We start from the raw sequence: 15251 nt of genomic DNA, 5'->3' as shown, positions 1-15251 counted from the left end.
ATTATATCTTTCCTCATTTTTTTCAGAACAGATTTGAGACACTCGGGTATTTCACATTTTGTAAATTTGAATTTTTGTATTTGGGTTTGTGAACACTGGTGGGCTGACCATATAAAAATGTTTTGTAAAAATTCTCTTCCCCTCAAAAGAAGTTCCATAAACTTTTAATGATATGCAACGTGAAATTTGAAAGGTTAAAAAACTTTTCTCATATGCAACAGAGAGTGCTTATCAACTAGCAGAAATTTGCTTCTCATTGTTGATCAATTAATAATTGTAGAATTTCAGTTCCATTAAAAAAATGTGTGGCCTAGACTGCGGTATGTGCTTGCATTTACTGTTTTAGTCACCCTACTACAGATGATTAGGGAGACATTTGTAAATGCTCTGCTGTTTTGAAATTAATTCCCAGGTCAGTCAGAGATTTTCTTTTTTTTTTTTTTTAATTTTTTTTTCAACATTTATTTATTTTTGGGACAGAGAGAGACAGAGCATGAACGGGGGAGGGGCAGAGAGAGAGGGAGACACAGAATCAGAAACAGGCTCCAGGCTCTGAGCCATCAGCCCAGAGCCTGACGCGGGGCTCGAACTCACGGGCCGCGAGATCGTGACCTGGCTGAAGTCGGACGCTTAACCGACTGCGCCACCCAGGCGCCCCAGAGATTTTCTAAAATAGTTTATTTTAGGAAACATAGACTCTTGTGGGTATAATATTTATATTATTTAAATTTATGCTGAATTGCTGTTTGTACGAATGATGAGATTCAGTTAAGTACATTTCTAACCACTACTCTGGACATTTCTAAAAACAAAGCAAAACTAGGAAGAAGGCAATAATTTACAGAGTAAGTGTAATTTAGCTCTTAAATACATTATGGTAAAATAAGTTATAAGCATTAATAGGGCAAAACCACTTGTCTTTAAAGTCTGTGTATATTCATATTCCTATTACCCCAGAAGGTTTTTGCTGGAGTAGTTTCTTAATTTCTCTCTCATTGAATCATGGATATATTAATATGCTATATATTATGATGTTATTAAACACATATTAGATGTAATGCAGGCAAATTTGTCTTATAGCAACTTTAAACAAAAGGGACATCTTAGTGTGAACAACCCATTTCACCATGTACAATGCACACATTTTGTATAAGGTTTGCCACCGAAATAAAAATAATAAAAGTACCAAAGTGTGCTGAAAATCACTGTCGGGGGTGGGGTGTTGGGCAGCAGAGTATAAAGGCATAATCCTTCCATTTTTGCTTTAAATTTCAGTTCCTCACCATTGCCTCCAAGGTTGGTTTTTCCTTTAAGTTCATTTTGACCTTTAAGTTCCTTCCATCTTTCCGCGCCCAGGAAGCAGGTGTGGGAGGAAATTGGCTACTTTATGAACCCTCCCTTCTCCAGCCACAATCATTTCAGATTCACTCCACTCTCAAAATTCTGTGCTAGGCTTTGTGTCTGGATGAAACCCCTTAACACGCTGTGGAATTTAATACTGCATTTTCCTATGCTTAAATCTAATTCATCTTTTAAAAAGTTTGCACATTTCTTCCCACTTAAGGGTATACACACAATGGGGAGAATGCTTGAAGGCAGAATGCTGTGATTGGCTCTTTGGAGGTTTCTGAAGGGGCACGGAGGTCAACTTGTTTTCCCCCCCACCTCCTCCCCAAATTTTAGAAATGTGAAATCTGGCAGGGATGTGTCTTAAACTGGGTCTGGATGGAAAATGAACATAATGACCTCTAAGCTGATGAGCTGACACCTGAGCCCCCATCCCCTTTAGTTTCTGAGTTGAAATTTTGAAGATTATTTTCAGGAGGCCGTGACTACCAACTGAATAGAGAAATCATCTCCACGACTCACTGATTCTAACCCGGTGGGTATCTCGCGAAAACAGAAGAGTTACACCTGAGGGGAGGGTGTTTGCTCTGAACACACAGCTCAAGGACGTTCTCGACTCAGATGGAAGGTCTCTAGGCTGTAGCTAAAACTTTCATCCGTCCAGATATTTACAGTTTGAAGGGCTTCCCCCCTGATGTTTTTGGCAATAAAGGGAGAAAATCATTTCTCCTAAGGGCATTTGAAACTGGCAAAATAAACATGCTGTGCACAGCTGAGTCTCCCTAGCCTTTGTTTTCGCTGGGAGGCTGGAGGGTCGGGACATAGACCGTCAGACTCAAGGGCTTCATCTTTTAAAGTCTCCGTGTGCGCAATACCGGGATAATCACTCCACGTGCCACCTGCGGAGGCCTCATTTTTCTTTTCATTTCTTAAGAAAAAGACTCCTCGTCGTCTAGGCAAGTTTGGACAACTGATTAACTCCTGGGAACACTTGCGCATCAGCTGATCCCAGGTGGTGCAGACGCCTAGCGGGGACCAGGCCCCGGGGGCGCCCCCGAGGTGTCATCTTCCCGAGCGACGGTGCACCTCTCACATTAACACTTGGTTCCGCTTGGGTCTCTTCCATCTCCACCCCTCCACCCAGGGGGCCTCCCTGAGCCCCTGCCACCAGCTCACCTTCTCTTTTCCTCCCACGCCCCCGGACAGGGCATCCCTTCTGGCAGGTGGGGTTGGGGGATGTCTAGTCCTCGGGGAAGGAGTGCAGAAGGGTTAACGAGGAGAGTCTGCGGCCAGGTGGGGCGCCCACACCCGCCCGGCCGCGGTGGGCGTCGGAGGTGAGGGGGCGCTGTTCGGGCAGCAGTGCGCCGGGCGGCGGGCGGGAGAGCTGCCAGGCTGACGGAGACGCCGGCCCGAGTGGGGGCCGCTCCGCCGCCACCGCCGCCGCCGCCGCCGCTGTGATGCGGAGCCGGTGCTGCGCCGGGCGGTGGAGTCAGAGCCCGGGCGCGGGAGCACGAGCTGCAACATCAGCACCGGCGGCGGCGGCGGCAGCAGCACCTGCACCAGCTCCCGGGCCCCGCGCTGCGCTCTCCGCCCTGCCGCGCCCGGGGCCGCCGCCCCGCGCTCTCTATGGATGTCAAAGCGGCCCCCAACGGGGTGGCCACCATCGAGGACCGGATCCTGCGGATCACTGGCTACTATGGCTATTACCCGGGTTACTCCAGCCAGAAAAGTAAGACGCCGCGGGGCTGCCTTGTTCCAGGCACCGGAGCGGGTGGGATGCGGGAGGGCGCGCGGTCCGGACACCTGCAGCCCTGCCTGTACCGCTAACGCTACCTTCCTGGCGGTGGGGCCGCTGGGGCGAAAAGTATGTCCGTTGTTCTCGGTGCTGAACCACGAGAGAGAACGGGGGCCCGGGCCGTTTGCGCCTAGGAGTTTGGAAACAGTGGCAGCCTTGGGGTGGGAAGCGCTGGGGGGACCGGGTGAGCGCTCCGGGCGGCCGTCGGCCGGCTCACCTCTGGCTCATTTACCACCAAGGGGAAGGCTGCCATGGCTGTTTACTTAGCGGAAAGTCAGCCCTAGGTGCTGCACTCCCCCCAGCCCCTACTGGGTGCCGGGCTGCAGGCGGGGCGCGGGGCGCGCTGGCTGGGTAGGCTCGGGGGTGGGGCCGGCGGGGGCGGCAGAGGCAGACTTGGGTCCCGGCGCAGGCCGGCTCTGCTTGTGCACTCCGGCTGTCAAGACGCCGCCAGCGCGGGAATTACTCCTGCTAAAATGTTTTTGCGAGGCCCTCCACCCGGGGCAGAGAGAAACCTGTTCAGGTCTCCGAGTGCCGGCGCCTGGAGCCAGAGACCCGTGCAAACGACTGGGGGTGGGGTGTGTGCAAGCGGGAGGCGCGACAGGGCCAAGCTCCCGCGCGGCCGGCGGCACGTCGCGGCTCCCTCTCAGCCTGAGTAGGCTTCTCGGTTCTGCACAGGCTTTCTCCCGGCTAAGGGGGGGGTGGTCGTGCGGCGCGGATGCTTTCACATTGCTAGAGCAGTTTCACGGGGAGGGCGATGAGGTGCGCTCTACTCTGTCCCCTCCCCCCAACACACAAACCCCACTGGCTGTCTTTGCTGGAATTAGTTCAGCCAGCGACCAAAGTGAAGCTCATTTTTCTCCGAATTGGGGGACTAGTTGCGGCTTAATTCCCATGCAGGTGGGATCTCGCTTTTCCTGTATCAATGCATTTCTGTCGCAATAGATGGAGCCTAATTGATGTTTTTGCTGTTATTTTTAACCAGAAACCGTGCAAGATCCTCGATGCATTTCTGATTGGTATTTTTCTGTGACATTTTGGGGTCCGATCAATGTTATAGTTTCTCTGACACGTACAGGAGAAAACACTTTTTTTTCATGTAACTTTCTCCCCCACTATGCTGCATCTCTATTTAATAATAATTCAGGAGCTTTGTTCTCATAGAGATATTTTCTCATTTGATATTTCATTTGGTTTCAGGAAAGGCCTGTCTGATTTGGATGGTTTCAGTCTAGCTGTTTTTAGAAGCTTACATTATTCATTTTCCATACAAAAGTAATTATATAGTGTTAGAATTTTCTGGAAAGAAAATAACACACTGTGGAATGCAGTTTGAAGTCTTTGTACTATAGATTCAAAAACTTCTTTTTTTCCCCCTATTGGCAAAGGGTTTCTTTTTTACCCTAGAAACTTAAGGACAGCACCATAAAGCACTATGGCGAGGAAAGTATGCTATGTGGACATTAGTTGGATTTCACCAAGTAATTGAATGTTTTAATTAGGAACCATGGGATTTTGGTTGCTTAGAGAATGTGGAAGCTGTCTGAAATTTCAAGACTCAGGGTAGTTTATTAATATAATTTTTATAACAATGGAACTGTGGTTAATAAAGAACAAACCAAATGGAATACTGGAAAAGTGACATTTTAAATAAAATCATGTTCATATTATCTTTTCATGCTCATTCAAATAGTAGCCCTTGTTTCATTTGCAGTACAATAATAGGACAAAAAGAGGGAAGAGCACGGGCTGAGACAGTAACTGAAGCGAACAGGGATAAAGGTACATTTGGCGTAGTTATTTTTGATGGGCACTTATCTAACTTGAGGCCACAGAAGTCAGTGCAGACAATCTCATGAGCACAGAGAATTACATGATAGTCAAATAACTTTCAGGATGTTCGTGCCTTCAGAGGTAGAAAGAGATTGCCATTTTGCACAGTGAGAGACGAGGAGAGGAGAGAGCTGGAAGAGAGCCAGGCAGCCAAGCACCGTGAAATAATCCTGCCCTTAATGCAGGCCTCAACTAGTAAACAAACACATTGAAGCAAACCAGTACAATATGGCCAATTGATTTAGCTGTTACCAGGAATGAGCAACAGCTTGGGGGAAGTCTGGAGGGATATATTAAGGGAAAGGCTATGGTGAGGAATATAGAATATGTGAAGGCAAGGTGACTTTCCCATTTTCTGACTGGTCACATGTGAGGCCTTAAGGATGATCTCTTGGTATCTATGCCATTTACCTTTTTAGAAGTAGGTGGGGACTCAGCTCTGAGAAAATGCATCAGTGATCAGCCTCCTGTTAATGTATACTGGTGCCGTCCCTGGCAGTCAGGAAGATGAGTGCCTTGTGCGGAAGAAATGCTGGTAGTCAGACTGATACAAAAAGAAGTTGTGTGTGTGTGTGTGTGTGTGTGTGTGTGTGTATGAGATGTATTGTCAGGGTATGATATTATCAGGATAATAATCAGGGTGCAGAAATGATGGAAGCATTTGTCTAGCCTTGAGTTACTTTTGGTCTGGTGGGGGAAATAGACTCCTCTATTCAACAAGTTCTATTTGAGGACCTCCTGTGTGCCAAGAATATGCCCATGAACAAAACAGACAAAAACGTGTTCCTTTTTGGAGCTGAAGTTTCAGTGAGTGGAGACAGACAATAATAAACAAATAAACAAATAATGTCGTATGCTTCAAGGTGATAGGTGCTGTAAAAAAATCACAACAGGGTAAAAAGAATGAACAATTCTGAGGGGGAGGGGTAGAGATTGTGGCAATTTTAAATAGGGCAGCCTGTTAAGACTTCACTGAGGAGATCACAACCAGGCAAAGCCTTGAAGTATGTGAAGAAGTTAGATGCGTGAACATCTGGAAGATGTTCCAGGCAGGGTGGACAGCCAGTGCAAGGCTCTGAGCTGGAACGTGCCTGGCATGCTAGAGGAAAAGCATGGAGATCTGCATGGCAGAAGCGGAGTGAGCAGTTGGGAGAATGGGTAGAGATGGGGTCACTGTGAATGCAGGGGTTTGGGTAAAGTAGAGCCTTAGAGGCCCTTGTAAGTCCTTTGGGAAGCCTTTCTAGGGTTTTGGCAAAGGAGTGATGTGACTTGACTTTTCAAAGGGATCAGTTTGACTGCTGTATTCAGGCAGGAGTGGAAGCAGAGAGACTAGCTATGTTATTGCAATAACCTGGGTGGGAGATGATGTCGGCCTGAACCAGAGTGGTAACAGGTGGTAAGAGGTGGTCAGATTCTGCAGATACTTGAAGTTAGAGCCAGTAGGGGTTACCAGTGCACCGGATATGACATCTGCAAGAGAGAGAGGAGCAAAATGTGATTCCATCTTTTCTGGTTTGACCAACTTTGAGTTGCCAACAGCTGAATCCTGAAGGCTTCAAGGTAGAGGGAGTCTGGGGCTAAGGATACTATTTGAGGAATGTTAAATGTAATTGGAGTTGAAAGGTAAGCCTGGAGTTCATAGGAAAGGTCTGAATGGGGATATAAATTAGGGATTTTTCAGCATCTGGATGGTATTTGAAGCCTAAGACTGATGAGAGCTCCAAGAGTGAATTTATGTAGAGAAAACGAACAAGGTTTGAATCCTGAGGGTCTCAGACATTAAGAGGCTGGGGGAGAGGAGAAACCATGCAGGTAGACCAAGAAGGAGCTCCCAGGGAGGTGGGAGGAAAACCAGGAGCTTGTGATACCCTGGAAGCCAGTGAAGAGTTTCAAGGGGAAGGGATTAGCTGAGTCCGATGCTGCTGAAAAGTTAAGTGAAATAAAGACTTGTAACTGACCACTGAATTTGGCAATTGGGGGTCATTGGTGACCTTGACAAGAACCCTGACAAGAGCAAGTAAGGTAGGATAAAATTTACTAGAATGTGTATAAGAGAATTAGAGGACTTGGAAGTGTGAGCATAGACAACGCTTCAAGGATTTTTTGTGCAAAGGGGAGCAGAACCAATGGGGATCGTAGGATCAAGGAAGTTTTTTTCTTTTAATGGAAGAAATAACAGCAAGTTTGCAAGGACTCGAGAATGATTCAGTAGAGAAAGAATAATCCATAATGTGGGAGAGATAAGGCATGGAATCTACCGCACAAGAAAAAAGACACTTCGTGCAGGGCAGTGTGTGTGGGCGCAGGTTCTGGAAGGTGGATAACCAAGATGGTGGGAGGCAGCTGAGTTTCTCTTTGGTTCCTTTTAATTTTCTCCAAAGAGGAAGCAAGGAATCAACTGAAAGTGAGGATGGGGGAGGGTGTGGTAGTGGTTGGAGGAGAGAGAAGTTGTGAATAATTGAGTAGGGAGCATGACCAGACCGGGGAAGTGCAGTAAAGTGGTTTGGCTGCCTTAAAGAACCCATTTAAAGTTTCTGGCCACAAATTGAAAGTGAGACCAGTCGGTAAGTTGTTACATTCACTGATACAATGAAGACTTGGAGCAAGTGAAGAGAAGGACTTCACCAGAGTGCAGATTATCCAATGGGTATGATAAAATAATAGGGGAAAGGGAGTAGTAAATGGATGCAAGAAAGGTATTACCGTAATGGTTGACCGTAGAATTTAAAGCTGGTAAGTAGAGGAGAGGAAATCAAGGTAGTTAGGGAGGGTGAAGAGATGGTAGGATCAGTGGTTTGCAACCTCAGTGGGACCAAAGGGGAGCGGAAGTTAGCTGGAAGATGAGAGGCGGTGGTCAGAGAGAGAGCTGTATGCAGTAAGAAGTTATTTCCGTTAGTCAAGTCAAAGGATAAGTCAGCTTAGGTTTTATTGTATTCCATACTTGATATTCTTGAGGTGAGACTTCTTTTTGTGTTGGTATAAGGAGGTGGTATGTTGGTGTGTAGTGAATTAAACCCTAGTGATTTGGAGATGGATTCTAGTCTTAAACCTGCCAGGAGCTGGCTGAGACCCTCTCTGTGCCAGTTTCCTTGTTTGTAAAAAAAAAAAAAAAAAAAAAAAAAAAAAAAAAAAAAAAAAGGATAGAATTTGCTGTCTCAGAACAGCCATGCAGTAGGTCAGCTTTGACAGCTTTCACAAAAGTCCCATCTCTTCACTGCACCTTCCATCTCAGATGGCAACCAGTTGTCTTTCTTCGTTCTATGTTTTTTGCACCTGTTGGCCTTTTGTTTTTCTATGCCCATTAGTGACCAGGTTCTGTGGTTGTTTACTCTTGGTAGCTGCAACAGTAAAACCTCTTCCCCTTACTCTGATCCCAGCGCTGAGCGTCTTATCTCCAAAAAGAATTCTATCAGCTTCTGGCTTTTCTGGCTCTCTGATGTCTCTGACTGCTGCTATGACTTAGCATGTCCCCAGGTTCCAGCCTCAGTTGGTTCTTCTCACCCTACTTTCCCTGAGTAAGCTCATTCAATCCCCTGGCTTCGCTATCTCCTATGAGTCTGTATATCTAGGTTCTCTTTTCCTAAACCCAGGCCATTTCGAACTTCCTACTAGACTTCCTACCTGGATGTCCTCTAGGCATGTCACACATAAAACTAAATTCATCAGCCTGTCCTTAAAATGTGCCCTTTCCTTCTTATTATACTTTTTAGCTTCCAATATCTGCATCTAACCAATTGCCCGGAAACCTGGAGTTATCCTCAAACCTCTACCCTTTTTTCTTACGCATATTCAGTTAAGAAGTCCTATCTGTTCTTCCCTAAATATGTGTTTTCCATCCCCACTGGCACTACCTTAGTTCTTTCTATCCATCACATCTTTCCTCCAGCCTCAAACCCTTCTAATCTAGTATGCACACCTTAACATTTAATTTCGTAAAATGCAGATCTGTTCATCTCGCATCCCTCATCAAATGCCTGGAATAAATCTTGATTTTCTGTGGAGTAAAGTCCAAACTCCTTAGCATGCCACAATCTGAGCCCAGCTTACATTGTTCTATTTTAGCACGCATTTCCCCCACTAATTGCCAAAGTGATGCATGCTTAATGCAGAAAATCTGGAAGGCAGAGAAGCAAAGGGAGATTAAAACAAAATTACTCATAATTCCATCACCCAGAGGTGATTAGTATTCACATTTTGGTTAATATTATCCTTTCAGTCTTTTTTATGTCCATAAGTACATGCAAATTCTTTTTATTTCACACTAATTATTATATAATTATTAATAATTTAATAATGTATTCATAGTCTTCCATATATTCAAGCACTTAATCTGCTTGATTGTTGGATTTTTAGTCCACTTTTTAAATTTATTTTTATTTTAAGTTTATTTTTGAGAGAGAGAGAGAGAGAGAGAGAGAGAGACAGCACGAGTGGGGGAGGGGCAGAGAGAGAGGGAGAGACAGAATCTGAAGTAGACTGCAGAACCTGACTAGGGGCTCAAACTCAGTGAAACTGTGAGATTATGACCTGAGCCGAAACCAAGAGTCAGAAGCTTAACTGACTGAGCCACCCAGGCGCCCCCAGGTTGTTTTTTTGTTTTTTGTTTTTTTTTCATATCTCACATGGCCTCCATAAACCCTGGTCATAGTCTCATCCAGGGGCTCATTATTTCGATAACATTATTGTCCCCATGCTCTCCTCCTCAGTGCTTTTTTACACTATGGCCAGATGACTTCCTCTCCCTGTGTCTCCTTCATCACTCTTTGGAAAGCTCTTTGAAGGCTGAGGCTGAGTTGAAATGCTGTCCTCTGTAAAGCTTCCTGATTGCCCCAGGCTGGGTTAATCCTCCCTCTGTGCTCCTATAATACTGTGTACTCACCTCTGCTCCAGCACTTAGCACACTATTTTTGGCTGTTTACACAAGACTGTCTCACCCACAGAGCTGAGGGAGGGCAAGGACTTATCTTTATTTATGTATTTTCCTCTTAGGCAAAGTGTCTGGTATATATCCTGGGTGCTCAATAAAGTTTGTTGTACTAATGAATGAATGATTATAGTTTCCTTTGAAGAAATTGGAGTTAATTATTTTCTCACAGAAAGAGAGTCCATGATAGTAGCAATTGGAGAAAAAATTCACCAGCTATGAATGAATCAAACAGATGTGCCTATTCAGAGAATACATCAGATGGTATCACTTTACCTTTGTGGTTGTAACTTCTGCATTTTTACCCTTCTTGTTTTCTTTATCACTTTCTCTATGCTTGAAAGGGGGCAAGGGCTTTTTTTTTTTTTAATACAGAGTAGTCCCAAGTTGGTAGAATTGTAAGAAATACAACGGGTCCTTCCTCCCACCCCCTTTTAAAATGGTTGATGTTGGTCTTCATGGTACAATATGTAACATTTAAGCAACTCTGGCTGGAGTAAGTTATAAAATCGTCTCTTGCTAGTGACACAAACGCCATCACTATTTCTCCCAGTTCATGTTCTGTTTTACCCTGATAATCTTTATATTGCTTTGTATGTGATAGGTAGTGTTTCATAGACCGTTCTAATTACCATCGATGTGGAGTATTGAGAAGTCTTTGTTACGTAGCTTTTAACTGTAATATACAAGGACTGTATGAGTATCATTGTTTATGTTATTCACGTTGGATAATGCCATTTCTACAGTGCTAATTTTGGTGTGTATTTTTCATTTAAAATATAAATTTACGGGGCGCCTGGGTGGTGCAGTCGGTTAAGCATCCGACTTCAGCCAGGTCACGATCTTGTGGTCCGTGAGTTCGAGCCCCGCGTCAGGCTCTGGGCTGATGGCTCAGAGCCTGGAGCCTGTTTCCGATTCTGTGTCTCCCTCTCTCTCTGCTCTTCCCCCATTCATGCTCTGTCTCTCTCTGTCCCCCTTCCCCCCCCAAAAAAAAATATATATAAATTTACATATAAGTTGGGTATTTGTATTATAAAATACTACTACGACTACTAGCTAACACGTGGGCTTAACATTAAGTTTCAGACAGGCTTTCTAAAGAAAGTGTATCTAAGGCCTGTTTGAGGCCATGAGGTCTAATGCAAAGACCTTAAGATTCTGCTCTGCTACTTCTTAGACGTTAAACACCTCAGCTCAACAATTTTGTTCCTGTAGTATGGGAATAAAAGTAGTTGTTTCACAGGTCACTAGGAGGATTATGTAAGACAATGGATGCAGAATGTCTGGCACAGTTCAATATATGGAAGTTGTTAATGATTATGGAGGAAGACAGTAGAATTGGTTTCACCATCCAAGAGCCTTGCTCATTTTTTCCTGGTAAATAAGTGACTTACCACTTTTTTTTTGTTGCTGTTTGTTTTTCATATTCAGCATTGCATTTTGAATTGGTATTGAAAGTTGTGTTAGAGCGATGTTAGAGATCATTTGCACATTATCCAAGTTCACAATGGTTTTCCATTCCTTATCCATTTCTGGCTTGTCTGGTGTTATAATCGAAAGGGGCAGTGTATTACACTTATCTGGGTTGCCCCTAAGGATAGTTTAAAACGGGCTGGAGGCCGTTTGTGATGAGGTTATTCCCAGTGGGTTGATCTAAAAGAGAGAAGACAAATCTAGGGCCTATGAGGGACGGGATGAGTCTGCATATCTAGAGATACCCAGACCTCAAAGTAGAAGGGAGTGCAAGGGTCCCAGGTGTGGGAGAATAGGGGCAAGAGCGTGGGGGAGGGGAAGCGTGGAAGCCCATTTGAAGATGGGTAAAATGGGTTGGGGACAAGTAGGGTTAGATAGGATTGGGAGGGCAAACAGGTGGGGAGGAAGCGAAGGCTGAGGATTAATTTGGAGCCAGTTTGTTGAAAGTTGCAGTGTTTCTTTAATATGCAGAGTTTTAGAGGCACAGTTCCTTTTTGGGCTGTTTATATAGCAGTAAACATAACAGAGTGTTTTATGTTCTACTTTAAAAAAATACATCATTATGTTATAAACATATAAACATATATGTTATAAACATATAAACATATTTCTACATAATCTCTGGAGTTAATTTTTTTAAGTTATAAAGCGTTTAATTATTTACAGACCCAGAAGAATATAGAGGAAAAGAAAAAGAAACTTGTCACTCTAGCACAACTACTGTTATTTTGGTTAATTTCCTTCCTTTCTTCCTAATGCGTACAGGGCTCCCCTTCTTGAGTTTTGGCAAATGTAAACTATAGTGTGGTCATAATTCTGATATATACATGATTTTGTGCCCTGCTTCTCTTCCGTTTAACATTTTAGGATAAGCATTTTTAATTTTGTTGCACTTATCTGCCTTGAGAGGCTGGAATTAGATTCTCCTTTCAGAGATCTTGCCTTAAAAAATTTGTGCAAACTGGTTCTCAGTTATTTGAGACTAAATAAAATGGAGAGACCTGGAGTGTTCGTGAGGACTTATTTGATCTCTAGTTACAAGATTGCATTTGAACTGGCTTAAGCAAAAATGGAAGTGATTGAAAGGATACTGGGAATATTCTATGGATTTTAGGGGCAGGGATCAGGTGGGATGAGCTAGCATCAGGTCCTGGAGGGTGATAGGGAAAACAGGAAGCCCTCTTTCTCTGCCTTTCATCTCTTTTTTCTGGCACATGTTCTCCATTCTTGTCTCTTGCTGCAGGCTGGCTTTCTCAATTTCCTTGTCCAAATGGTTGAAAATAGCCTCTGCCAGCAGTTCCAGTGTTTACGTGTCCTCTATTCAAGAGAGCAGACAGATTGAGCAAGAATCTCTTACTTCTAAATCCAGATTCCCGGAGAAAGGGACTCTTTGGCCCAATTTGTGTCAAGTGCATACTCTTGATTCTATGGACTATGGTGGCTTGGGGCAGGGTCAAGTTATGCAATCATGGCTGCCAGAAACTCTCTCCAGTAGCTCTTTTGACTGTAGGGGAAAAGGCTGTTTGAAGTGAAAAGGAGCAATTGGCCAGACAGTCAACTTAATCGCTATTGGTTCACAGAGCTTGCATAAAAAAGTTTCTTACTCAAATCATAGGCTTCAATCAAGATCCAATCTTTTCTTTTTTTCTGTTTCTGATAGTTTTTGGAGTATATCAAGATCATACTTAGGTTATAGAGACAATATTTCTACAAACTAAGAAAATCCAAGGTGTCTGTTTAGAGTGTAAGTCCCTAGGGAGTTCTGTTTAAGAAGTATCCAACCAATACTGCAGACTACTTATTAAGTTTTATTGAAGTGCTACTGCTTACATCAAGTTTGGAAGACATATTTCGTTTTCTAGCTCAGATAGGGCAGCGCACCAGTTCCTTCAGGTTCAACGTATGGTAATTGAGGATGACATTTAACATTGTATATTTTAAACAGGCATTGAAAATTACATTTTTCCTCAGTCTGGGATTTTCTATATTTAGTCCTGGGTTAATGCCAAGATGGCACTAGTGAGGTGTCAGTAATGGTTTTGTGGTCTTGAAAACCAGACATACTAAGAATTGTTTATCTCCTGTGAAAGCTAAGATTCCTAAGGGGGTCAGAGCATGCAGATTTTTGCTTCTGATACCTTGCTAAGCTCCAAGTCATGTGACTTTGGTATCTGTCTTGTGTTTCTGTTCATACCTATGTCTAAGCACAGTCATTCTGGAGGAAAGATCCAGATTGAGTGAGTTGGAAGCCATTTGGAACACTGTCTTCTCTGCTAGACTTATGGTGGCAGGTTCTAAAGAAGCAATATAATACATCTAAGGTGACATTATTATTTACCAGGGACTTTTTTTTTTCAATATATGAAATTTATTGTCAAATTGGTTTCCATACAACACCCAGTGCTCATCCCAAAAGGTGCCCTCCTCAATGCCCATCACCCACCCTCCCCTCCCTCCCACCCCCCATCAACCCTCAGTTTGTTCTCAGTTTTTAAAAAAAAAAAAATTTTTTTTAACGTTTATTTATTTTTGAGACAGAGAGAGACAGAGCATGAACGGGGGAGGGTCAGAGAGAGGGAGACACAGAATCGGAAGCAGACTTCAGGCTCCGAGCTGTCAGCACAGAGCCCGACACGGGGCTCGAACTCACGGACCGCAAGATCATGACCTGAGCTGAAGTCGGCTGCTTAACCGACTGAGCCACCCAGGCGCCCCTTGTTCTCAGTTTTTAACAGTCTCTTATGCTTTGGCTCTCTCCCACTCTAACCTCTTTTTTTTTTTTTTCCCTTCCCCTCCCCCATGGGTTTCTGTTAAGTTTCTCAAGATCCACATAAGAGTGAAACCATATGGTATCTGTCTTTCTCTGTATGGCTTATTTCACTTAGCATCACACTCTCCAGTTCCATCCACGTTGCTACAAAAGGCCATATTTTGTTCTTTCTCATTACCACGTAGTATTCCATTGTGTATATAAACCACAATTTCTTTATCCATTCATCAGTTGATGGACATTTAGGCTCTTTCCACAATTTGGCTATTGTTGAGAGTGCTGCTATAAACATTGGGGTACAAGTGCCCCTATTCATCAGTACTCCTGTATCCCTTGGGTAAATTCCTAGCAGTGCTATTGCTGGGTCATAGGGTAGGTCTATTTTTAATTTTCTGAGGAACCTCCACACTGCTTTCCAGAGCAGCTGCACCAATTTGCATTCCCACCAACAGTGCAAGAGGGTTCCCGTTTCTCCACATCCTCTCCAGCATCTATAGTCTCCTGATTTGTTCATTTTGGCCACTCTGACTGGCGTGAGGTGATATCTGAGTGTGGTTTTGATTTGTATTTCCCTGATAAGGAGCGACGTTGAGCATCTTTTCATGTGCCTGTTGGCCATCCAGATGTCTTCTTTAGAGAAGTGTCTATTCATGTTTTCTGCCCATTTCTTCACTGGGTTATTTGTTTTTCGGGTGTGGAGTTTGGTGAGCTCTTTATAGATTTTGGATACTAGCCCTTTGTCCCATATGCCATTTGGAAATATCTTTTCCCATTCCGTTGGTTGCCTTTTAGTTTTGTTGGTTGTTTCCTTTGCTGTGCAGAAGCTTTTTATCTTCATAAGGTCCCAGTAATTCATTTTTTGCTTTTAATTCCCTTGCCTTTGGGGATGTGTCGAGTAAGAGATTGCTACGGCTGAGGTCAGAGAGGTCTTTTCCTGCTTTCTCCTCTATGGTTTTGATGGTTTCCTGTCTCACATTCAGGTCCTTTATCCATTTTGAATTTATTTTTGTGAATGATGTGAGAAAGTGGTCTAGTTTCAACCTTCTGCATGTTGCTGTCCAGTTCTCCCAGCACCATTTGTTAAAGAGACTGTCTTTTTTCCATTGGATGTT

At 43.9% G+C, this 15251-nt stretch overlaps 1 protein-coding gene across 1 annotated transcript in view; it reads left to right on the top strand.

Annotated features, from left to right (window-relative positions):
- The first annotated feature begins 2316 nt into the window (after nucleotides 1–2316).
- Nucleotides 2317–15251, top strand: part of SLC35F4 (solute carrier family 35 member F4) — a 257128-nt gene continuing 244193 nt past the window's right edge. The window contains exon 1 of the mRNA XM_043556251.1: nucleotides 2317–3076. Coding sequence (XP_043412186.1) covers nucleotides 2974–3076 — 103 coding nt within the window. The 5' untranslated portion in view covers nucleotides 2317–2973. The remainder of the gene's footprint in view (nucleotides 3077–15251) is intronic.

Source organism: Prionailurus bengalensis, chromosome B3 (genome assembly GCF_016509475.1).
Source record: "Prionailurus bengalensis isolate Pbe53 chromosome B3, Fcat_Pben_1.1_paternal_pri, whole genome shotgun sequence".
Lineage (NCBI taxonomy): Eukaryota > Metazoa > Chordata > Mammalia > Carnivora > Felidae > Prionailurus > Prionailurus bengalensis.
The sequence above is the reverse complement of the archived record's forward strand: the minus strand, read 5'-3'. Positions and strand labels throughout refer to the sequence as shown.